This window comes from Eulemur rufifrons, chromosome 7 (genome assembly GCF_041146395.1).
Source record: "Eulemur rufifrons isolate Redbay chromosome 7, OSU_ERuf_1, whole genome shotgun sequence".
NCBI lineage: Eukaryota > Metazoa > Chordata > Mammalia > Primates > Lemuridae > Eulemur > Eulemur rufifrons.
Genome location: NC_090989.1, coordinates 30,908,431 through 30,935,016, shown reverse-complemented (window position 1 = coordinate 30,935,016; position 26,586 = coordinate 30,908,431). Strand labels below are relative to the sequence as shown.

The 26,586-nt window shown below is 34.6% G+C and overlaps 1 protein-coding gene across 3 annotated transcripts in view; it reads left to right on the top strand.

Annotated features, from left to right (window-relative positions):
* ROBO1 (roundabout guidance receptor 1) overlaps positions 1 to 26,586 on the top strand; it is a 1,084,421-nt gene that overhangs the window by 1,003,554 nt on the left and 54,281 nt on the right. For all 3 annotated transcript variants that reach the window (XM_069475042.1, XM_069475044.1, XM_069475043.1), the window contains 8 exons: positions 11,151 to 11,356; positions 12,914 to 12,995; positions 13,174 to 13,342; positions 13,442 to 13,608; positions 19,759 to 19,880; positions 20,540 to 20,771; positions 21,723 to 21,844; positions 25,362 to 25,533. In XM_069475042.1, the coding sequence (XP_069331143.1) occupies positions 11,151 to 11,356; positions 12,914 to 12,995; positions 13,174 to 13,342; positions 13,442 to 13,608; positions 19,759 to 19,880; positions 20,540 to 20,771; positions 21,723 to 21,844; positions 25,362 to 25,533 (1,272 nt within the window). The remainder of the gene's footprint in view (positions 1 to 11,150; positions 11,357 to 12,913; positions 12,996 to 13,173; positions 13,343 to 13,441; positions 13,609 to 19,758; positions 19,881 to 20,539; positions 20,772 to 21,722; positions 21,845 to 25,361; positions 25,534 to 26,586) is intronic.

Here is a 26,586-nt window from a genome sequence, read left to right as displayed (position 1 = left end):
TCTTATTCTAGAAGCTTTATTATTTATACCTTTGATATTCACATTTCTGATCCATCTTGAATTAATTTTGCTGTATGGTGTGAGTTAGGGATCAAAATTCTTTTTATTTCCCCCATATGGAAACTAATTGTTATAATATCATTTATTGAAAAGACCACCCTTTCTCCTCTGAATTACAGTGACATTTTATTACAATTCAAGTAAATATACATATGTGGGTCTATTTCTGGTCTCCCTAGCCTGTTCCAATTATCTATATATGCTAGTACATATTGTCTTCATTATTGTAGCTTTATAGTAAGCCTGAAAAACTGATAGTGTAGGTCTCGAACTTTGTTTTTCCTGTTTTGGGTAAAATAAACTTGTCAAAATTTGATACACACAAATACCAACCACCTAAACAAAGAAAAATATCTGAGTTTTTAATTTTGATTTTATTTAAATTATTGACTAATTTAGGAAACTTAACATCTTAACAATCTGAATCTTTCAATTTAGGAAAATAGTATATATTTCACATGTATCTCTTAATTAGGTAGGTCTTCTTTAAATTCCCTCAATAATATTTTCTTTTCAGGGCAGAGGGCTTGCATATATGTTGGTAGATGTGTATCTAATGTATTTTATGATTTTTGTTGCAACTATATGTTTGTAGTTTAAATTTTATTATTGAATTTATGAGACAAGTGCCTACTTATACAATTGACTTTGTATATTAACCTTGAGTTGAGAAACTTTGCTAAATCCACTCTTTATTTGTAATAGTTGTAGGTAGATTATTTGAAGTTTTTATGTACAGAATGTGTTAACTGCAAAAAATGGTAGCTTTACTTCCTCCTCTCAATATTTGTACCTTTTATTTATTTTACTTATTCTGCATTGTCTGTGACCTCTGATAAAATGTGATCAAATGAGTAGAACTAGTGACAATGGGCATATTTTTTCTTAATCCTAACTTCAGGGAGAAAGCATTTAATATTTCACTACCAAGTATGATATTTGCCAGGATTTTTATAAATACTTTTGAATTTAAAGTAATTCTGGAAGAATTTTTTAGAAACATTAATTTCATTATTGGGCTTCCTAGTGTTCTCAGGATAAAGTTTGTGTTTCTTAGTGTGCTTTATAATTCATTATCTGACCCCCTATAGGCTCAGCTGTGAAAACATTGTTACTCGCATGCCCTCAATGTATTTAACACTTTGCTTGCCATGTTTTTCATTTGTCTCAGAACGTCTGCACATGTTGTTTCCACTTACTTGAAATTCTGTTTCCTTTAAAAAGCATTCTCTAATTCTTCAAATATAGGTTCTGTGCCCTCATCTCTGTCATATATTCATAGATTGCATCATATACCTTTTTATCATCTCTGTTTATTTTCCTATATTCTTCATTAGATATTAAGTTCCATGAAAGCAGGGACCATGTCTGTCTAGTCAAATCAAATATATCCCCAGTATCCAGCCAGAATCAGACATGCGATAAATGCTCAGTAATAATTTTTTGAATGAGAGGAGGAAACAAAGAAGGAAAGAAAAAGCAACTAGGTGTTGGTTAAGTGAGAATTCAACACTAAGGATTGTCTCACTCAAAATCTCAAACTTGAAAGGGAGGCAAGAAGGCTGACCAGAGACCCCAGCTGCCAGAATGTCTCAATAAGAAGAAGTTTTAGATGAAAGAGAAAAAATGAACAGAGAAACAGAGATTGGGTGTGGGTCTGAGGGAAGGGTGCCAAAACCTTTAGGAGACTCCATGGGAAGAAGTTGTGGAGCAAAACAGGAAGAAGCAAGGTGTCAGCAGAGATCAAACCCTGAGAGGATTGGAGTCCAGTTAGAAGGGTAGGTGTAGTGTTTTTTTTTTTTTTTCCCCTTCCTCACATATCTGACAGTTGGTGGATTCTTAAGCTGCTGGAAAGACTTTCTGACCACAGAAGTCCAAAGGATGCTGCTTCCAGTGACCTGGGAGCTTCTTGTAGATAGGCACCAGGCTCCCAGCCCCCCTGAGGTGCCCCCTGTCTTCACAGACCTGAGCAGGGACAGCAGGTGCCATATTGTTTCTGTATCCACCATGTGCTTTTGTCCTCCCAGTGGGCTTCAACTCCTCAGATTTTGTCTTACTCATTCCCACACAGACATTTCCCAACTTTGGTCCAAACTATAGGAGCCATGAGGGTCCATGGATCATGAGTGATCTCTGTGTGACTCCAGTGCCTGGACATTCTGGGCAGGTGGCTTCCCAGAATGAGGGATGGACATGACCAGAGTGCTAGCTTTCCTCCATCCAGATCCATTTTGTTCCCTTCCCCTCCCCCATCTGTGGCTGCCAAGAGAGATAATTGAGCCATCACACCAAGGCTTCCACAGAGATTGGGGCTCAGACCTTACCTCTTGGGGTCTTGCAGCAGAGTAAGGGGTGCTCAGACTGGTGGCTCCCTGACTACTGCCCCCTGCCCCTGGTGCTGCTTGCTCTGTGACTCCATCAGAGTGACACATGCCCCAAGACAGGGGGACAACAAACCTGCTTAGGCACGCTGTGAGCAGCTCAGAACCAGCATGCTTTTATATGGCATGGTCAGGGATTGATCTGCAGGGATCCAGGGACTGGCCCACAGGCCAGATCCTGTACCCCTAAGTCTTGATCATGTTCTATGCAGGCACAGAGAGAACATTTGTGAATTAGTCTTGGAAGGCAAGGGAGCCCACATGGGCAGATCAGGGGGAGAGTGCAGTGTGGATCCTAACTGCAGTGTGCTCTCAGGGGACCTCTTCCCCCACAGGAGGGCTGTGCTCTCAGCTCAGCTGGGAACCTGGGCAGGGAACCTCCTGGCCCACATCATAGTCATGGGGGAGCTCGGCTGGCTTCAGCATGTGCCAGCCAGCAGATGCTAAGGGGAAACTGCAGACCAGGGAAGGACAGAGAGGAGCAAGACCCACTCCAGATTGCCAGACTGTGAATCTCAGATGGCTGTTCCCCCATAAGCAGACTTTCTGGTCAGGTGGAGCCACTTCAGCCCCTCCTTAACAGCTTAGCCCAGAAGGTGGGAGCAGACCCTGCTGAAACACATACCTTGCCAGCTTTTATGGAGACTGAGGACAAGCTCACCCAACCCAGCTTCATCCAGCCATACTCCCTCACCCACCTCTGCTGTGGTAGAGAATAAGAACTCAACTGAAGTTCCAGAGCCCCACCCACCACCTGGAGCATTTGAATGCTTCTCCAGCGGGGTTAGAGCCAGTCATAGGACCTAAAAACAATATTGTAGCTTGTTCCTTCTGGCAAGCACCACCTGTTGACAGGGAGGTAAATTTGCATGCCCTTTACAGCATTTACTGACTCAATTATACAGGGTGTGGTTGATTCTCACCCACAAACACTATCTACTGTCTCAGAGATTACAGTGGGCATGCCATTACAATTAACACTCTTAAGACTACCACAGGACTGGGGAAAGAGAAAGGATTTCAAAGACCTCCATCCTTCCTCACCAAAGGGAGATAGGGAAACTGCCCACTCACATAGCTCACCACTCCTATAACTAGCAACTGTGAAAACTACCACAGCAAGGATATGTATAACCAAGGCATCCACGCAAAACCTAGATTGCCATCAAAGCACCCACAAGCAAAACCCAAAGTTCTTACCCAATGTATGCTACAAACTCACCTGTATGAGTGAGGTGAGGCAAAAAGGCCCTATCTAAACAAAAGCAAATCCAAAAATAAGAAGAAACAGCTGTCCCAGATGAGAAGGAATCAGTGAAAGAACTCTGGAAGTATGAAGAATCACCATGAAAGGCCACCCTGAAAAAGGAACACCAGCTCTCTAGCAATGGATATCAATCCAAATCAGAATACTGAAATGACAGATCAAGAATTCCAAACATGGATTATAAGTAAGCTCAATGAAATACAAGAGAAAATGGAAAACCAACACAAAGAAACCACAATAAAAAAAAAATTCAGGAAATTAATGAAAAATTCACTAAGGAAATCAAATTATTTTAAAAGACAAGTAGAAATTCTAGAAATGAAAAAGTCATTCAAGGAAATACAAAACACAGTGGAAAGTCTTAAGAAGAGAATGGACCAGGCAGAAGAAAGGCTCTCAGAGCTTGAAAACAATACCTTCAAATTAAACAAGTCAGTCAAAGATAAAGAACAGAGAATTAAAAGAAAGGAACAAAACCTACAAGAAATATGGGATTATGTAAAGAGGCCAAACAAAAGAATTATAGGCATCCCTGAGGGAGAGGAAGAAAACACACAAGAGTTGTAAAACTGATTTGAAGGAATAATTGAGGAAAACTTCCCTGGTCTTACTAGAAATTTAGATATCCAGGTACAAGAAGCTCAACAAACATATGGGAGATCATATGATCATCTCAGTAGATGCAAAAAAAGCATTCAACAAAATTCAGCATCCTTTTATGATAAAAACTCTTAATAAAATAGGCATACTTAAATTTATAAAAGCCATATAGAACATATCCATAGCCAACATCATACCGAATGAGGAAAAGTTGAAGGTATTCCCACTCAGAACAGGAACAAGTCAAGGATGCCCACTGTCTCCACTTCTATTCAACATACTGCTGGAATTTCTACTCAGAGCAATCAGGCAAAAGAAGGAAATTAAGGGTATCCAAATGGGGAAAGAGGAGGTCAAACTATTGCTCTTTGCTGATGAAATGATCTTATATCTAGAAAACCTCCTAGATTCTGCCAAGAGACTCCTAAAATTAAGAAATAAATTCAGCAAAATCTCAGGTTACAAAATCAACGTACACAAATCAGTAGCATTCCTATACACCAAAAACAGTCAAGCTGAGAATCAAACCAAAGACTCAATACTTTTTAAAATAGCTACAAAGAAATAACTAGGAATATATTTAACCAAGAAGGTGAAAGACCTCTACAAAAAGAACCAAGAATCACTGAGGAAGGAAATTGCAGATGATGTAAACAAATGGAAAAACATATGGTCGTGGATCAGCAGAGTCAACATTGTTAACATATCCATGCTACCCCAAATTATTTACAGATCTAATGCAATCCCCATCAAAATACCAACATCATTTTTTGCAGATCTAGAAAAAACAGTTCTACTCTGTTTGGAACCAGAAAAGAGCCCAAATAGCCAAGTCAACCTTAAACAAAAGGAACAATTCTGGAGGCATCAATATAGTACACTTTACACTATAATACAAGGCTACAGTAACTGAAACAGTATGGTACTGGCACAAAAATAGAGACATAGATCAATGAATGAAACAGAACAGAAAACCCAGATATGAAAGCATCCACATATTGCCATCTGATCTTCAACAAAATAGACAGCAACATACACAATGGAAAAGAATTCACGTTCAATAAATGGTGCTGGGTAAATTGGATAGCTACATGTAGAAGATTGAAACAGGATCCATGTCTCTCACCACTCACAAAAATTAATTCAAGATGGATAACAGACTTAAATCTAAGACATGAAACCATAAGAATTCTAGAAGAAAATGTTAGAAAAATTCTTCTAAATATTGGCCTAGGCAAAGAATTTATGAAGAAGATCCGAAGGAAAATCACAGCAACAACAACAAAAAAATAAATGGGACTTCATTAAATTAAAAAGCTTCTGAACATCCAAGGAAACAATCAACAGAGCAAATAGCAAACCTACAGAATGGGAGAAAATATTCACATGTTATAAATCTGATAAAGGGCAAATAACAAGAATCTGCAAAGAACTCAAGCAAATCAGCAAGAAAAAAAATCTGAAAAGCCATTAAAACGTGGGCAAAAGATACGAACAGAGAGAAACTTTCCTAAAGAAGATAGACTAATGTCCAAAAAACATATGAAAAAAATGCTCAATGTCACTAATCATCAGATAAATGCAAATCAAAACCACAATGAGATATCATCTGACCCCATTAAGAATGGTTTTTATCAAAAAGTCCCAAAATAATAGATGCTGGCATAATCGTGGAGAGAAAGGAACAGTTATACACTGTTGATGGGACTGCAAACTAGCTCAACTTCTATGGAAAATAATATGGAGATTCCTCAAAGAACTTAAGGTAGACCTACCATTTGATGCAATGATCCCACTACTGGGTATTTACCCAAAGGGAAAAAGGTCATTTTATCAAAAAGGTACTAGAATTTTTATTGTAGCCCAATTCACAATCATAAAGATGTGAAATCAACCCAAGTAGCCATAAATTCATGAATGGATTAATAAAATGTGGTATATGTATGCCATGTAGTACTATTCAGCCATAAAAAATAATTTAATACCTTTTGCAACAATGTGGATGGAACTGGAGACCATCTTCCTAAGTGAGGTATTGCAAGAATGGAAAAAAACACCACATGTACTCACTATTAAATTGAAACTAATCATTCATCACTCATATGCACAGTTAGAATGAAACTCAAAGGAAATCATGCCGGTGGAAGGGGGAGGTGGGGGTGGGTGAAATCATACCTAATGTGTACAATGTACACTATCTACGTGAAGGGCACACTTATAACTTGACTCAAGCAGTACAAAAGCAATTCATGTAACCAAAACATTTGTACCCCCATAATATTCTGAAATGTAAAAAAAAAAAAAAGCTCAAATTCTTATTCCTGTCTGTGATTCATATACATGTACTGCTGCCAATAAATTCGAATGACTTAAAATGTTTTTACAGTGTCTTGAGTACATTACAGCTATTAAATCATGATTGCAAACATCATGTAATGAGCTTGATTATGATTAGTATAACCAATATGTAGAAAAAGTAGAACACAGAAGTGCACATACATTATGTTTGAAACTTTGTAAAGTAATGTGTATATAGGTATAAATGTAAAAGACCCCCAAAAACTACTCTAAAATATTCTCAAGTATCTCCTATTCATATAATTAGAATTGAAAGCACAGATTTCTATGTGTTGGCTGACATGACATTATCATGAATTGCTTAATTTGTAAGACTAGATCATGCATGGAATTTTTACTCAACTTTTTAAAAAACCAAACAAACCCTAAATTTGTGAATTTGAAATTCCTTCCTAGTAGCCAACTCACTCCCAACACTAAATTCCTGGTTCACCCTACCACTTCTGGGGAGAGACATTAAGGTAGTTTTGCGTTTGCTCTTTTGGTATTCTTTTTTTAAGTTGTGTTTCTTTATTTTGGAGTTCATTGATATTATACAAACAACTTAAAACTGTAGAATCATTCTTCATAGGTAAAACTAATCGTTGTGAGTGCTGGCAATATCAATATTTATACACTACAAAGTCAGGTCAAGACGATGGCTGGTAGTCAGAATACTTTCTAGACACTATTTGACTTTAGTTCCTTGACCTTTTTATTGTTTGCAAACTGAACAAAGGCAATGGCAGAATAAAACATGAGGCACAGAAGTATTTAATAGTAGCTGTCTTTAAAATGGTGCTTCTCTGTAGCTGTGAGCTATCCCTAACCGCTTTTGACTTAAGAGCATACAAATTCATGTCTCCTATTTAATTGAAAATCTTTCTCTTCTTTATTATTAAAATGTAAAAAAATAGTTTAATGATTATTACATGGTATATAAAACTGAAAATCACTTGTATTCATCTCGTAAAAGTTATAGATGCCAGAGCAAAGTGTGCTATCTTACATTTAGAAAAGGAAGATTTGCCAGTTACTCACTATTTGATTTGGACAAGTCACTTGCATTTCCAGAGTTTCAGTTCCCTGGGATAATAATATTTCAAAGCCTAACTCATAGATTTTCAAGATATGATGTTTGAAAACACTTTGTAAATGGATGATAATTGTGATCTATAACTGTGGTATTTGTTGGTATATGTATAAATTTTTCATGCATGAACCAGCATGTCTGTCTTATTTTGTGTGCTTTTTCACTTAAAAGTATTTCATTAATATATTTATATGTATTAACAGCCTTCATGATCATTATCTGGGAGGTGCCAAATATTACATTCTGATATATATCCTCATTTGGGGAGTCTTGAAATCTTTCATTGAATTTGGGGAAAAGATAGGCAAACTTTTATAAACCTTACTGTAACACAGTAACACCACCTGTTACACCTATCATACTATCACTACTCACACCATTATTACTATTATACTAATACTTAATAATAAGCTACAGTTATTCAGTGCTTACTTAGTACCAGGCACTATATACTAAGAACTTTTAACACATGAATAATTTGAAATCTAACTATACCTCATTTTACTGACAGAGAAACTGAGGCAGTGAAAAGTGAAGAGCTATAGCCAAATCAGACTGGCAATAAGTACCAGAACTGAGATTTACAACATGTCTTCACTGTCCTGTATGATATCTACATACCACATGTAGCTATTTAAATTTGAATTTAAATTAATTAAAATTAAATAAAATTACACATCTAGTTCCTCAATCACACTAGCCACTCTCAAGTGTTCAGTGGCCACTTGTAGGTATTGGCTACTGTATTGCATAGAATAGACATGGAACATTTCTGCTGCATCTTTCTGACTTCATGGTCCATGTGCTTACTCATATTGTTAAACATTTATGTTTCTTAAACTTCCTATTTTATTATTTGATAATTCATTCTAATAACCAGTGTAAGATCCTATTTGACATTTGTCTCATAAATGTACTATATTCTTTGGTGTGTGTAAGTTTAAACATCTCATCAGTATTTTATTATAATCCATGACAACAGCAAAAGGTTTAATTATTTTTAACCTAAAAACATGGATTGCTTTAATGAACTTTTAAATCTTTCATCTCTGATTTATATATTAGTGTTTTACCAAAAAGGACAAGTGGTAATATCCCAGTACACACACACACCTTTTGCAATTAGCAAAGCAATCTCATGTCTATTATTCCATTTAAATCTTCATAGCAATCCCTTAAGCTGTTATTATCCTCATTTTACAGATAAAAACTGAGGATCAGAAACTTTAAGGAAATTGCCCAAGACATATGGCAGATGATGGAGCTGATCCTTTTTCTGCTTTATTTTTGTTACCTATAAATTGTATATTATGCAGAAATAAAAGACAGAAAAATAGCATCAATACACTGGGTTGGGATGAATTGGAAAGATGTGAATGATGCTAAATATGATGCAAACATCAAAGAACCATAAAGATATAGAAAATTGAATAAATCCCCAGATACTGTATTATTTGTGTCCATACTTTTACTAGTCCTAATGATAATCAATTATAGAGAAGCATTCTGTTACCAATTTATTTAATGTCTAGAAATACATATTCATTCATTCTTATAATCAAGAGAATACAGGTGGTCTTATAAAAACCCCAATGCAATAAAATAGTTTCATTCTTTTATCATACTTATCAGGAGAGACCTCTAATTTTATTTTAGCCAGTCTCAACAGATAATGTACAAAAGATTTAAAAATTTTAAGCAAAGGAATTATTGGCCTAGATTTTTCGACCATGGAATATCTAAGACACTCCTGCCAAGTTTCAAACTCCAGCCTTCTCATATACCCCCTGGTATTAGCAAATTTCACACTAGTAACTAAGGCATAGAAGAGAATTGGAAGGGTAGAATGGAAATGCACAGTTGCTGATTTCACTCCATTGCTTTCTTGGGTTTTTTTGAATGCACAAAACTGATAATTATTGCATGATAAATGAGGAACAAATTGAAGTGTGACTCCATCTTGTGAAAATCTTTGGTGCATAAAACTTTGAACACGACACATCTAACTTTGAAAGTTATTGCATCCAAAATTTAGTTACTCTGGCAACCAGTTTCCTTTAATCAGGCAACTTCTTAGAATCTTCTCTGTGTCCTTTTTTAAAAACTTTAGTTAATATCCAGAATTTTAAATCTTAATAATTAAAGAAAAATTATAAAATTTTATTTTTATTTTATTAGATTATTAATATAAAATATAACTATAGAGTTTCACATAAATTGCCTAAGTCAGAGGATGAAAACATCTCTCTGATGCAGGATTTATCCTACTTCCACGACAGTTGTTTTAGATTTTTTCCATTAAAAAATGAATTTATCTCAGATAGTTTTTAGCTTTTAAATTTTTCACATAACAATAGGAATAGTAAATTGTGTGTCATTGTTACTGTCCATAGTATATTAAAACTGTTACTTAAGGTAACAGAATTATTTTCCCATTTCTATTAATCTCAATAGGGAAGCATAGTATTAATATTTGCCAAGTTTGGACATCATCTTGACTTGTCTTTTTGGATCAGCCTACCAACAATGTATTTGAGCAATTTTTCAATTTCATTGAATTCGTTAGAGTTGGGTAATTTTCACCCATGTGTATTTTAATAGAAAGAATTACAAGATTAAAAAACCACAGGGAGTTCAATCATATTATGAAAATCTAAAGCACCTTCCCGATTCCAAAATTGTCAAACATGCTGATATGGTACCATCATGTTTTTTCTGTTAGATGCAAAATAGTTATGAAATGTCAAGTTGGCTTTGTTTAATTTATTAAAGTTCATCTCATATGTTTCCTTGGTATAAGTGTCATTTTGGTTGTGTTTTGTTTTTTTTAATTTTTTAAAATATTTTTTATTTTTAATTATTATGAGTACATAATTGTTGTATATCTTTATAGGGTACATATGATGTTTTGATACAGGCATACAATGTGAATTAATCAAATCAGGGTAATTGAGGTATCCATGATCTCAAGCATTTAACATTTCTTTGTGTTAGGAAAATTCCAATTCCACTGTTTTAGTGGATGGCTGGCTAGCTCAGTTGGTTAGACCAAGGCATTTTTTTTTAATTTTAAAGTTCAGAAACTATAGCATTCCATTTTCACAACTATACATCTAGTTCCCCATTCACAATCCTAATTTAGTTTCTGAGCTCTTAAGTTAAATAAGTCCCTTGACAATGCAACAAACTCCGTCAGTGGTTGGTCATTGGAAAGGAGTACATTGTATCTCATTTTTATATTCTGAACCAGTGCATCATATAAATGCATTCTGATTAATGCATGTCTCCTACTTTAATTACTTGTTTAATTATCTTTAGTTTGTTTCAAAGCCTAGAGCAACTGATGTTGCTTGAATGATTAGAAAATTGCTTCCAGTTGTAGAAATCTATTTTCTGCTGTTTCTTCTGGCAGTGATTGCAGATCGGCCTCCCCCAGTTATTCGACAAGGTCCTGTGAATCAGACTGTAGCAGTAGATGGTACTTTAGTCCTCAGCTGTGTGGCCACAGGTAGTCCACTGCCCACAATTCTGTGGAGAAAGGATGGAGTCCTTGTTTCAACCCAGGATTCTCGAATCAAACAGCTGGAGAACGGAGTGCTGCAGATCCGATACGCTAAGGTGACTTGGAATGACACCCTGGGCTTCCTGTTTTGTTCCACTTTGGTTTTGCCTCCAATAATTTGTGTTGAAATTTTAAATTTTGGATGTAATAAAATGCTGAATTATAAGTATTAATAGATTTGTTTTAATCTGATGCTTTATTTTTGCAGACATTTCATTGTGTATATTTGATATTATTTGATTCATAGTTTAGCTCACAGCAAGTAATTTAAGGTGATTTGGAGGAGAAAAAAAGATTTCTAAGAACCAACTGAGGAAAGCAGATGGGGATTTGTGGGAGAATAAATACCTTCCAAGTGGTGGTATGATGCAGTCATTCCATAAAGTATTTTTCAAGATATTTTCCAGTATCATTTTATGTGCAATGTACTTAAACAGTTCTTCTATTATAAGCCATTGGATCAGCATTTTGCAAGTACAAAATACTGTACATGCAAACAAAAACTATAAAGCCATGTACACTCTGAGTGTGCATTTCAAATCAGAATATTACGTGACGAAAAGCCTACAGGTTTGTGGGAACAATTTAGGGATTTACCTTCCCAGGACATCACATCCCATGCCTATTATTTCAGCACTGTGTTGTTTTGTTTTGATTCTCCTTTTACTTTTTAGGTCAAGATCAGACAAGTTCCTGAGGCATGTGAAAGAATAATCTTGATAGCAATAAACATAACTTTGAATTACTTTATTACCTGTTGTAGGTGGCACCTTTGGAGTTTGGGATCAGTATCACAGTTCCCTTTATGTGCCACAAATGTGAACATGTTGTACTTATTTGTGACAATGATTGCGACTTTGTTATTACAATTGCCAGAGCAAGATGACAGCATTCTTGCTTTATCAAATGTTACTTGCAGATAGAGTCATTAGCTTAAGCAGAGGTATATGGGTTTTTTATGCTGGTGCTGATATTAAAATTAAACATATGACCAGTGTTTGTTTTCTGTCATTCAGTCTTTAGAAGAAAGAGAGAATGTTCATTCTAGCTAGAGTTTGGCTTTATACTTCTTAAACTGCCTTAAGTTATAGGTTAAAAAAATGGAGGAAAACAAAAAGACTTGAATACTTTAAGAGAAAATCCTTTTGTGCCTATCTTGCTTCTATAAATATCTGTTGATCTCATATATCCATATAGGTATATCTTCGATAAAATAGGAAAAAACAAGAATAGTCACTGGCTAAACCTTATCAGATTTATTATGTGACTTATCAAACATAAAGATATAATTTAGCAATAAATATTAACCCTTTGAAGTTATATATCTTAGCAAATACTTATCTTTCCTGACACTGATTATAATGTTAATGCAAATAAAAATTATGTGTTTATTATACAATTAGAATAATCACATAAGATTTCATTTTTTTCTGTCTTCATGAAATATTTTCCTTCACATTCAATAAAAATATATCAATTAAGAGGAAGTTTCTGGTTAGCACATTTTAATGTAGTTATCCATATTCATGGACCATATACAAATCTGTAATTGCTTTTCCAGCCCAGTGAGCTCTTGATTGTTCCAAATATTTATTTTCTGTCTGTCCTCTCAGCTGGGCGACACTGGTCGGTACACCTGCATTGCATCAACCCCCAGTGGTGAAGCTACATGGAGCGCTTACATTGAAGTTCAAGGTAAAGTAGATGGTATTTCTGCCTTAAAATAAAGCTTAAAATGTAGTTGTTTACTTACTGGTAAATTGATGAATTAAATGTCCTGGTCCCAGAATAGGTCTATGTATGTATCTGTCATCTACATTTATATGCTTATCTGTATTTGTGTAAACATCTTTATCTTTCTTTCACTTGTTAGAATTTGGAGTTCCAGTCCAACCTCCAAGACCCACCGACCCAAATTTAATCCCTAGTGCCCCCTCAAAACCTGAAGTTACAGATGTCAGCAGAAATATGGTAACATTGTCATGGCAACCAAATTTGAATTCAGGAGCAACTCCAACGTCTTATATCATAGAAGCCTTCAGGTAGAGTGAAGAGGATGTCTCCTACTTGTTGTTGTTGTTTTTTTTTTTTTTTTATTTACCATTAAATATGCATGTTCTAACTTGTGTGTCTATCCTTAGCCATGCTTCTGGTAGCAGCTGGCAGACTGTAGCAGAGAATGTGAAAACAGAAACATTTGCCATTAAAGGACTCAAACCTAATGCAATTTACCTCTTCCTTGTGAGGGCAGCTAATGCATATGGAATTAGTGATCCAAGCCAAATATCAGATCCAGTGAAAACACAAGGTAAATATTGATTTACTTAACCTTGTGACATATACTTATCCTTATGTGTTATAATTGCACAGCCAAATCTTTTGTATTACATGCTAAGATTGTATATTTACAATCTGTTGTCCAAGTTGCTTAATTAATCTTTAATACATAAACACAGTATCTACAAACTTTATTATTTTCTGGACTAGGCATACCAATATAAGATTGATGAGAAGTGTTTCTCATAAAAATACAAATCCACTAAAATAAAAATATTTGTGTATTCTATTTGATTTCTTGACATATAGTTACATGTGGTTCTAAAATCTTAATCATATTATCATTGAATTTAAAATTGAACACATTTTATTTATGTTTAAATTCAGTACTCATAACTTTCTGGATGAATTTTTGGAATTGCAACCCTAATCAAGTAAAAACTCTTGAAATCACACAGATGTAAGAGATATTTGGAAATTAGTTCTTAATCTCTCTTCCCAATCTCCTACCATGCATGGAAAATATACTTTATGTCTTTATGTTATTTGGCTTATATTCCACTGTCAATTACATGAGCCATGATATATGAAATTTTTAAACAGAAAACACCTATATTTTGGTCAAAGCTGGGTTAAAGAAACAGATTAAAAGAAAAACGGGCATATTTAAAGCTGCTTTTAAAACATCTGAAACTAGAGATTTTGCTCATTCAGATTTTGCACATTTTAGATCTACTGCTTTTTATCCTTTGTGAATACAAATTGTTTTTAGCTTTCAACAGACAGATTATTTCCTCCTATCTGCCCTCTTGTTCATCTTATTATTTTAATGCTCTAATAGGAGTAAAAGTGATACATTGGGGAAAAAAAGAGATGAATTTGAATCAACATTTACCTTTTTTTAAAAAAAAAACGGAACTGTCATTGCAGTTAAGTGTATTTGTTTTTATGTAAGTAAAGGAAGATAATTTTAGAGGGGAGTCATTAGAAATGAAAACTTCTTTTCTCAACATCCAGAGATATCATGTCTCTATCTTGAGGTATACATTTCCAAAGGAAAAAAAATGTAACTTTGTTTTAGTAATAAAAACAAATCATACATAAGATGAGTGAAAGACTTAAACAACTTTTTTCCTAGTTTGGGAGTGGGTCTGCCAGCCGTGTTGCATGTTGTATCTTTTCTGGGTTGTATGTAAACAATCGTTTTGGAAGGACTTTTGTTTCAGAAACCACAGAGAAAGCAAACCAAGTTGTAGGACATGCCCATGTCTGTCTCTTGTTGTGTGAATTTAATGCACCCAAATGCCTATATTTGCTATTATGAATCACCTCACCAAGAGCTTTATTCTATGTGGAGCCTGCCTGGAGGCAGTTTGAGGTTTTCAATATTAGCTATGTATTTGAAAAGAATGCAGAAACTATGACAGCTGTAAAATGAATTTAAACTTTTGTCCCCAGTACAGTGGTCTCTATCCAATAGACTCTAACTGAAAGTGATTACTGCTTAATGCTATTCTGTCATATACTCTTATGAATTTGTAATATATATACTCATTTGTAAGTGAGGAGGTAGTTAGCATTTTATCTGAACATTATTTTGAGTCTTTTAAGAATTTTAGACAACTTGTGTTCATATATCCGTAGCTCATGGAACAACCTAAGTGCAATGAATCAATGTCAACTGCAAGACTGGAAATATAGGGAAACAGGTGTGCAGTTTTGAAATCAAAAACATTTTCATCTCAGCTTCTCAATCTACTAACTGTGTGGCCTAGAGCAAGGTAGTCAGTTTTTCTGAGCTTCAGTATACACCCACTTCTCAAGATTGAACAAAGATTAAATTAAGCAATACAATATATAAGTACATGAGATTCAAATTTTTTTTTACTACTTTATGTCATAAGATTCTGTTATTGGACTTATATTTTTTTCAGTGTCTGGACTAAAAATAAAGGAAGTTCATAAAATTTGTGAATATCATAAAACTGAGAAAGACAGCTAGGGTGCCAAATGAGAGAATCAGAATTAAATATGTCTCGACAGACTGAAATGATAGGCCAGAGCTAACAAGATTAAAATAAATAGAGCAAATTAAAAAGTCTGGTACTTGATTTAAGTTTAAAAAATTAGTTGTGAAAGGATAGCCTGAAGACACCAGGCTTAGGGGGAATATATGTGAGTGTGTCAGGGCTTCGGGGCTGGGCAGTTTGAAGTCAATTAAACACCTATCTGAACCAACTGAGAGATGTAGTTGCCAAATGAACAAAGGTAGTCTTAGCTGGCATTTAGCAGAATTATGTTTGGATCTTGTAATCTTCCTCCTACTCCCTCACCCCTATATTCAGAACTGGTCAGATCATGAATGTAATAATGTGTTTATTCTAAGCATTACATTTTCAGAGGGATTTTTTAACACTTTTAAGAAGAACACAATGAAGATAGTTGATGAGGCTGCATGAAAAGCTAAAAATCACATCATAGGAAAAGAAATTCAAGGATCTGGACGTGGTTAGTTCAGAAAATAATAAAGTCAGAGTAAGCATGACATTCTTTCCTTAACATTTTAAGAGATTGCCATGTGGAAGAAGTATATTTCTTCTAGCTCCAGGCAACAGAAAAGGACCAGTGAGTAGAAGTTAACACTGAGGCAGGTTATATTGATTAATTCTTGGACTTCTTGTGAGACACTGTAAGCCTGGATGATAGCCATAGTAGGAACTTAGAGAAGAACCTGCAAAAAATCCCATTGGAGGGTAAAAAATGCTTAAACAGTAAGGAGAAAAGCCAGGGCAGGAGGAAATTCAGGTAAGGCTTGCTGGAAATTAATTCATAAGGGAGCAGGCATAATTTCTATAACCATTTCTGAAACATGGTTACAAAAGAGTCTTCCCCAAGTAGAGATATCTATGAAAGTGCTGAAGTCAAAAGATAAAGGTGCATAGTTGGAGTTAGAGCCGTATCACAAGGTAATCAAGAGGTGCTTTCCCAAAGGTAAGCTTTGATAATGGAAGGAAGATGAAGCTAGTAGCTGGCAGGTAAGGGTGATTACTGGGAGGTAGTGGTTGCTGCCACTGTTACTATTATTCACCCACATATCCTATACATGCAGCATTCCCGAGCTCTATTTTATAAAGAATATGTGCACACATAAAATGCAACAGTATATATGCAATATGTATAAGAAGATACCAGTTATTGTAAATGAGCGGGGCCTAGATAACCTCCCCTCAGAGCCTGTGTATAGGGAGTTTTAATATTGGGGAAGCATTTGTATAGAGCAATATCTAAGATTTCCTTTAAGTCTAAGGCTAAATGTTGGGAAAGACCTTGCATATCATAATAGATTTTTTTAAGGAGGAGGAGGAGAACAAGAACAATAAATGGATCCATTCATAAATGGCTTACTTTCCATTATTCTCTCCAATGTAAAATTTTCCAAAATAATATTATTGACTACTATTTCCAAAATGGTTACACTGGTGTGGGAATCTAGGAATTTTCATGAAGAGATTGGCTAGCAGGTTACTCCCAAACCAAAGAAATTAAGGATTAAGATGGTAATTATGGTAATTACCTATCAAATGGTTATTTCTGCATTTGAAGATACTTCCTAAAAGGCAGATGAATCCCTGAGGATGAGAGCTTACATAGGAGGGAAATGTTTGGAAGCTGATATAATGTATGCTTTCCATACACTAATACATTTTAATTCAACCTGTGTTTATTAAGTACATCCTCTATATGTGGCACTTTGCTAGGTACTATGGCTCCACAAAAATTGGCCTGACCCCTGTCCTCAAGAAAGGCACTATTTGGAGTAAATCCTCAAATGAATAAATTTTGTGCAGAGAACTGTTTGGATAGATACAGAGACTTGGAATCAGTGCCTGTTGAATGTGCTTGTCATTTGCAAAGCTGCATTAACTTAAACCTAAGTTGTTTCTTGGGATGCCAGAGATTTATCTTAATAATTTGTATTTATGATTTTGTGATATTATTACTTCAATGTGAAACACTGGACAGAAGTTAATGTGGTAAGAATTCTAGCTTATACTTCTATCATGATAATAGATTTACCGGAAAAATTAGTTAACAGTGAAAAAAAAAAGAAAACGGCTTTTTATTCCTTACCACAAGGCAGTTCTTGCAACAGTCTTCACGAGTGTGCTCTCACCATTGGGAAACTGAAGAATACTGAGGTTAAGATATCTTCCCAATGTCACTGGTTTTTAAGTGGCCAAGGTGGGGTGCCAACCCACTTCTGTTTTACTCCAAGTACTTCACTCTTACCCTAGAGATGAATGGTAGCTTGTCATAGGAGCTATTGAAACCAGTAAGTAAGGAAGAGATGGAAAGGTGACAGTCCAGCGTTTTCTAGCTGTAGGCTGTGATGATAGTTAACCTGAGGGGCTATATTAGCCGACAGCATTGGTAAGGTATAATAGAGTATGAGATTTCTGAATTATCTCAGTTATTTTTTTCATTTTGCTTATTTATAAACTTAATTTATATGTTATATATACACACATACATACATGCGTATGTATATACATACATATGTATATACATACACACACACACACACACACACACACACAATCAAATAATATGTAAGAGTTGCGGTCCCCACTGGTCTGTGCCTGTTAGGAACCAGGCACATAGTCTGAGGTGAGTGAACCTTTATCTGTATTTATAGCTGCTCCCCATGCTCACATCACTGCATAAGCTCCACCTCCTCTCAGATCAGCTGCAGCATTAGATTCTCATACAAGTGCAAGCTCTACTGTAAACTGCACATACGAGGGATCTAAGTTGTGTGCTCCTTAGGAGAATTTAATGCCTGATGATAGGGGTTGGAGTTGAGGCTGTGATGCTAGTGCTGGGGAGCAGCTGCAAATACAGGTCATCAGTAGCAGAGAGGTTTGACTGAACAATAAATGTAATGTGCTTGAATCATCCCAAAACCATCCCCTCAACCCCAGTCCATGGAAAAATTGTCTTCCATGAAACTGGTTGGTGACTGCTATGTAAGAGTGTTTATTATCACCTTTGATCTTTCATCTCTTCCACTTGCCTGGCTTCTCTGGACTCCATCAGAGATATTTGTCAATCTCATTTTTAATATTCAAGGTTTTGCTTTCTGTCCATGGTCAGTTCTTTGAAGGTGTTTAATCATTCAGAAAACTAACTTCTCATTTTCATTTTTTATGGGATGGCAAATAACCTACAATATGTGCAAAAGTGTAATAATACTCAGAGAAGGAGAAATCTAGGGGCAAAAAAAATCTTCATTTTCTTCTCTTCTTCATCCTGTATTGTCTTTTACAATTTTAAACAAAGCAAAACATACGTATTTAGAAGACCTCTTTAGAAATGGACAGTTTTTGCTGAGTACAGACTTCCAATAAGTTTAACAAAACCACTTACCGTCAGGAAAAAAAAAAGTGCAACATAAATTAACCCTGGTAGCAGTTTAATTCTCACTGAGTTCTCCTTTCTAAAATTTGGAGGTTTTTGAGATTAAGAAATCTTTATTTAACCTTCTTTACTCTGATACAGAAACTAAACCATTATCAATTAAGTGCTCCTTTCTCATGAATCTAGTTAGATTTATTTTATTTTACTTAACTGATGGCTTCTGTATCTCCAATTGTAGCCACTAACTCACCACATATCATATTTGGGAAAATATTCAAGTTTATTTTATATGACGTGAGGTGTCTGACTTCTTTTTGTGCTTGCTTTTCACTTAGCACTTCTCCATTTTTTTCACTGCCCAGCCACTCTGCTATAATTTCCGGCTCTTTTCTTTCTTATGTAGTTAGGATCACTACAGAAGGTTAAAATAGACTCAGAGGGCATTACACTAGTGTCCTCATTCTTAGCAAGAAACTGATCATTACATGATAGGAGGAGCTGTTAAACGGTGCTATTTGCCATTTTTATCTTTGCTTCCTACTCTTTTTGGCTTTCTACGTGTTCGTGGGTGCTTGCGCTCCTTCTCTCTCTCTCTCTCTCTCATCCTAATAAAAAGGTTAATTTGTTCCTATTTTATTCTGCATCACAGACTGGCTTCTCCTTTTCTGAGAGTTACTGTGAATGAAAGGATTGTTTCACCGTGCTTTCATTCCATGCAGTAACATTGTGTAGGACCTGACTCAGTCTTCTTGAATCGTTGCAGATGTTCCACCAACAAGTCAGGGGGTAGACCACAAGCAGGTCCAGAGAGAACTGGGAAATGTTGTCCTGCACCTCCACAACCCTACCATCCTTTCTTCCTCTTCAATTGAAGTGCACTGGACAGTGAGTTGTTGTTGCAATATTTGAGCTCACTTTTAATAAAGTGACTTCTGTGAGGTCATTATATATAAATAATCATATATATATAATTTAACTGTTTCTTCCCTCTACAGTAATGATAACTTTATAATGTGAGTACTGTTGTTATGGCAGCGGTGGTCTGGCTTTAAACAGACGAAAGTTCCCTCGTGTGCATATTTTTTTCTATCACACTACAGTAGTGAACTTTACCATTCTCAGGGTGAAGAAACACCAAGTATTAACTATGAGTATGTAACTTATGATAGGACCATTATCACATCGATTTTTTAAAACTTAGACATATTCTCAAGTAGTATGAAGTAGGCTTTTAAAATTAGAAAATAGTAAAAACACATCGTGCTTCCTCATCGCCTTGACTGTGGCATGCCTCTAGATGTGTCTCAGAACTGCCATGATGCCTCACATTTCTGCATGAAGCATAGAAATTGATGTCATAGAAATTGATATCACCTTACAAAAGATAGTGGATTATTTTTTAGTATTCTATTTATATGAACGAGAAAAACGTGGGGTGAAGCCAGATAGACTTTTTTGCATTTTATCATATTGAATTTTCATTGTTTTCCAATGAACCAATAAAAAGATATAAATGATTGCATCTTTATTTGTCATTTTAATAGGTGGACCAACAATCTCAGTATATTCAAGGATATAAGATTCTCTATCGGCCATCTGGAGCCAACTATGGTGAATCAGAGTGGTTAGTTTTTGAAGTGAGGACCCCAACCAAAAATAGTGTGGTTATCCCTGATCTCAAAAAGGGAGTCAACTATGAAATTAAAGCTCGCCCTTTTTTTAATGAATTTCAAGGAGCAGATAGTGAAATCAAGTTTGCCAAAACCCTAGAAGAAGGCAAGTATGATGAAGTGTGTGATTTCTGTGCATTGCAGTATATTTGTTAGACTTATTAACTTAATTGAAATTGCTAAAATGTTAATGGGAGCATTAATTATTAGCAGTCTTGATATTGAATATATATTTTGCTAAGAGAATTTGTTTAATTAGAACCAGAAAAAACGAAATGCAGTGACAGTTGACTTGCTTCAATAGTGGCCTATATAACATTGTGTAAATGTGAACATTACATTACTTAGTGGCGTATACAGAGAATATTTAATTATTTCAAACTAAAATTCACATTTAAAGATAGAATTGTTTTCAATTTGCTTTCAGTTCATCATTTCCCATTCATTTATGGAATGCTGTTTTGATCCATAATTTGTAAATAATGTGAATAATGTTTTGGTTTACTCAGGACTTTCTGGGGTTAGCATTTTCTCCTTATGCCTCATGTCTCTGGAAACCCTTTAATTCTAGGCAAACCAGTATGGCAAGCCACCCTACAACTGCAAATTAAACAGTAATATATATGTTAAGGTAAAAGGTTACATGTGACAACTATACTCTTAAGAAAACAAAATTTTTCCTAATATGGCTTTGTCACTTTGACTATATAAATGATTATCATGAATGATTAGCATACATCTTCATAGTTTTGAGCAATTTTAGAGAGAACGTAAGACTAGGGTTACAAGGTCAGAGAAATAGGAATTATCTTGGGATATTACATGGAAATAATGTATATAATTTTGTTTAGGGAAAATTCATAATAGCAGTAGGTTAGCAATATTGAGGAAAAGCTTAAGTAATTTGGGACTGTTTAAACCTGGATGAGATACATCTTTAAAACACATGCATATGTTGTTATATTAATATAGTTATTCTTGGGTTTTAAATATTAATTGCCTGCTTTCAACGTTCTTTTTCACACTCTAATATCTACTTTTTAAAACAATTTAATAGCACCCAGTGCCCCACCCCAAGGTGTAACTGTATCAAAGAATGATGGCAATGGAACTGCAATTCTTGTTAGCTGGCAGCCACCTCCAGAAGACACTCAAAATGGAATGGTCCAAGAATATAAGGTAATACATGTATATTAATTTACAGGTGAATACCCCCCTCCATCCACAAAGTAAAAGAAAGCTGGTTAAACTGTTTATGGATATTTGGCGCCATCTGCTGGTCCAAATAGCCACATGTAAAATTATTTCTGAAACACTTTTCGTGTTTATTCAGTGATACTGGAGTAATTTTTTTGTGCTAGAAAATTACTTGAAAATTATTCGGAAAAAAAATTTAAAAAATAGAAAATCTAAGTGGCCACAAAATATATAGCTCTTTTTAATTCACACAAACAACAAATTTAAATAGTAAAAAAAATCTTTTTCCCCCTAAAAATAGCTTAAATATATTTTGCAGGATTGGATTGCCCTATGGAATTGGCCATGAGCCATATTGTGTCAGAAATGGTTTACTTTATTTTTCTACATCTTTGAAATTATAGAACTTTAGAGCTGAGTTGGAAAAATTATTTCGGTGTGTATGAAAATCATTTTTTCTATAAACCTTTAGTCTCTAAACAAAATTTCATGTCTCAGAGGAAATTCAATTATACATTTCTGCATGTTCATGTGACTTTTTAAAATATGTAATGTGTTTTCAAATGATTTAATCTAATGATTCTGAATAATTATTTTTACCTGTGAACTTATTAGCTCTATTCAATGAATATAGACAGTCTCACCTAGATTTATTTTAAGCAAATATTTTCAGACATGCCATGGTGCATCAAAAACTAATTAAGAGAAGTGAGACTTCGTCAAAAGAATGTATTTGACCTTATCTGATTAATGAATCTGTATTATAAGATAGTCTTAATGAGCTATGGTAAATGAATAATTGATAAGTTGAATCAGGAAAACCTCAGTTGATTTCATGTGTATTTTCTCTCCCTCTCTCTCTTTTTTATTTTTGGCTTTCATTTTATTTTATTTTATTTTAAAGACAGGGTCTCACTCTGTCACCCTGGCTGGAGTGCAGTGGCGCAATCATAGCTCATTGCACCTCAAGCTTTTGGACTCAAGCAATACTTCCCCCTTAGCCTGCTGAGTAGCTAGGACTATAGGCAAGTGCAACCACCCCCAGCTAAATTTTTCATATTTTTGTAAGGATGGGAGTCTTGCTATGTTGCCCAGGCTGGTCCTGAACTCCTGGCCTCGAGCAAGCCATCCTCCTGCCTTGTACTCCCAAAGTTCTGGGATTATAGACATGAGCCACTTCACCTAGCCTCGTTTATATTTTTTTCAACAGTTGTATAAGCATACCACGTACTAGAAAAATTTTAATTACAATGATTGTACTTCTCTAGACACTGATTTATATTTTTGTTATTGCCTGAGTATTTTTCTAGTTACTAGCTAAATTATGATACTTAGATTATCTCTTAGGTGCAAGTACTTTAAACTGCATTCATTGATATGAAACTGCTATTAGGAAGGTGGGCACCTTCTCCAGTTAGATCAGTTATTTTTAATTACATGCTGATATCAGAATCACTTTTGGAATTATTTTCCAAATACAGGTACCTGGCCACCACCCTCAGAGATTCTGATCAAGTTGGTCTAACAAGAGTCTTTGCATGCATGTTTTGGTAAATCTGTCCGGATGATTCTGATGTATATCCTTAGTAAAGGCCCAAATAAAGACTAAAATGTTCTTTTGGGTAGCAAATTAATTTGTACAATAACCAGGTATCCTGAGCTTAATTTTAAATATACTATTTTATTTTGAAATAATTTTTAAAAACAGATTGAAAACCTCTTTATGAAATTTGTGTACATTAACAGTACATTTTTTAAAAAGTATTTAAAAATACTACCATAAATGTATTGTGGATGCCTTAAGCCTTTAAGGTATTTCAAATAAGATTTTCTAGGGTAATTGAGTCATTAAGAGGTAAAAGTCTCTATACTTTTAAGTGCTTTCTTATGAGTTTCAAGGTTACTTCAATACGAGGAGTGACAGGATACTATGTTTCAGTCCAGAAAAATAAACTGTTATAGAAGATTTTTAAGAATTTAAAGTGAGGTGATGTCTCAGCTCTCAAATAGAATTGTGTAATGTAGGCATTTTCCCCTAAGAGTCAAAACTCATTTCTCTCCTGAAGAAATGCAAAAGGGTAGATTTCACTTAACTTCATGGTCAATTTAAAATAATAAAATGCCTTTCAGAATCTGATTGACTGGTACAAAATCAGTCTGTGGCTTCGGGTCAGCTGATTAATGTAATTGGGGGGAAAAAAATTCACAACGGAGTCTTTATTTTGAAATAATCAAATTCTGGTATAGTGTCTGACCATTTGTTGGTGTTAAATATTGAAATTATATTAAAATAATATTAACTTTCAAAGAAAACAATTAGAGGTTATTGCCCAATTGATAGAGGACACTGATATTCTCAGATTTATTTTAAATCTCTTTTCCTGTTACAGGTTAGACAATAGCCTACTTGAAACTAATCCTACATAATGTTTGAGGACATAACAAAGAATATAGAGCATGTTTTATTACTCTGCGGATCATTTTCTTATGGAAACTGAATTCGAATATTGTCATGTAACCTATCTAAATTCTTGAATATTGCAGGAATCACTCTATGGTGACTCACTTAGTGAAATTTAAAATAAGAATTAGAGTATAGTGTAAAAATCTTAATTTTTTAAAAATAGTTTCTTATCAGAAATATGAAATTCAATGAGGTATACAATAATAACTTTCTTACTAGAAGAATGCCCTTCTTTCACATAAAATATGTATTATTTTTTATGATCTCATATAATGACGAATTAATATTTCCATTTAAATATAAGATCAGAGTGCTGATTTTCTTTCATTGATAATAGATCAACATACCATAGGCTGAATAAAATCCTAGCATGATCCTTACTCCTTGTGTGCAGTTTTATTTTTAATAAGCATATTTATGCAAATTATTTTTATTATTCAGAAACTCTACCCCCTTCTTGTAAAGATACTTCTTGTAAAATGTAAGGTGACAGTGCCAGGTAGTTTTATCCCAGAGAACTGCTGAAGTAAGGTACTAGACTCAAGAGTTTCCTACTCCTTTTGTTTTATGATATCTGGTCAGCTTGCATCACACCTAGAATGCAAATGTTGAATGATGATAGAAATGTTATTGTTCTTTATCTGGAAATACATAGCTTTCTTTTTTCTAGCAAATAATTTCTTGGTGTTACGAAAAAAAGAACAAAAACCTAATGATACAGGCTGATATAGAATCTAATGATGCAAGCTCATAGGAACCAGTGTCTTCAAGTAAAAATTTGAAGACTTACCTGATAGAAATAATCCTTTAAAAGTATGTGAGAAAGTATAAAGAAGTCTTGACGCTCCTACTAACACTAGGTTTAACTAGAAGAGTCTTCTCAGAACAAGATCTTAGGGAAAAATGATTCTGGAAACTTCTCATGTTAGGTTCATGATCAATCTGAACTCTGCCTCTAAAACCACAATCCTTTGTGGACCTTCGCATTAACTGAGATAATTTACCGGCTTGACATTCCTTGCGTACTTCTTACAGGTTTGGTGTCTGGGCAATGAAACTCGATACCATATAAATAAGACGGTAGATGGTTCCACCTTTTCTGTGGTCATTCCCTCTCTTGTTCCTGGGATTCGATACAGTGTGGAAGTGGCGGCCAGCACCGGTGCCGGGCCCGGAGTGAAGAGTGACCCTCAGTTTATCCAGTTGGGTGAGTGTCAGTGCAGATCCACCATGATGGTCTATCACTGTACCCCGTGTCCTGCTTTGCTTTTTTGGTATGTGGCTCAGCAACCGTTGCAAAGTTTAATAAAATATGGAATGTGGCTTAGAGCTACAACAAGATCTTAGCTTTATTTAAAACATAGATAGATAGACTAGATAGAGATATCTTAACTAAAGTTCAACTTATCCAAGCACATGTTTTAGATGATATTTGAAGCAAAAGTCTCAGTATTCAGGGTTTCCTAATCCTGTCCTATAGAATATATTTTTTTGTCTATTCAACAAGTACTATTAATTAAGTTCCAAGGTTACTACAGTGAAGAAAACAGACACAGTCTGCATTCTCATGGGATACACAGTTGTTTGGGTTTAAAACAAAAACAAACTTTCATGCAAAACTTAAACTAGGTATTGGAAGTTTATAATAATATGAAATTTATATTCACATTTAGTATTTATTTAAAATGGCAATCGCTTTTTATAACAGAAGATAGATTGAGATGTCCAAGAGCATTGAAATATGTTTATATGCTGATTACTTAGAAAGCTGAATATAATTTGTGCTTCAAAAGTGGTTAGATGAGCTAAAAAAAAAAAAAAAAAAAAAACTGGCATAGAAGCATTCATTACCACAATTCACTATGGGCAATATGGCATGAACATAAAATATAAATTAGTAAGTGGTTACTAGTAAAATCCAAAACAAACAACAAAACCAGCAACAAAAATACTATTGCAACTTAAAAGTAGAGAGAAAAGCATCAGATATTAAGAAGTGACATTTAAATTATGAATGGTGCTGAGAAATATATAGTCAACTTTATGTCTGTGCATTCCACATCAGAAGTTAAACATTAGTAATATTTTATCAGTTGCTAAATTATGAAAAAGGACTAGATGTAGGAATCTTTATACTTCACAAGCAGTTACATACTAGTTTTGCATTTTAATAATATTGATGACATCCTAGAAATTATTTTAAAACAAAATTAAGAAACATTTGGCTTTGATAAACTTTGTTATGATACCCAAAGAACTT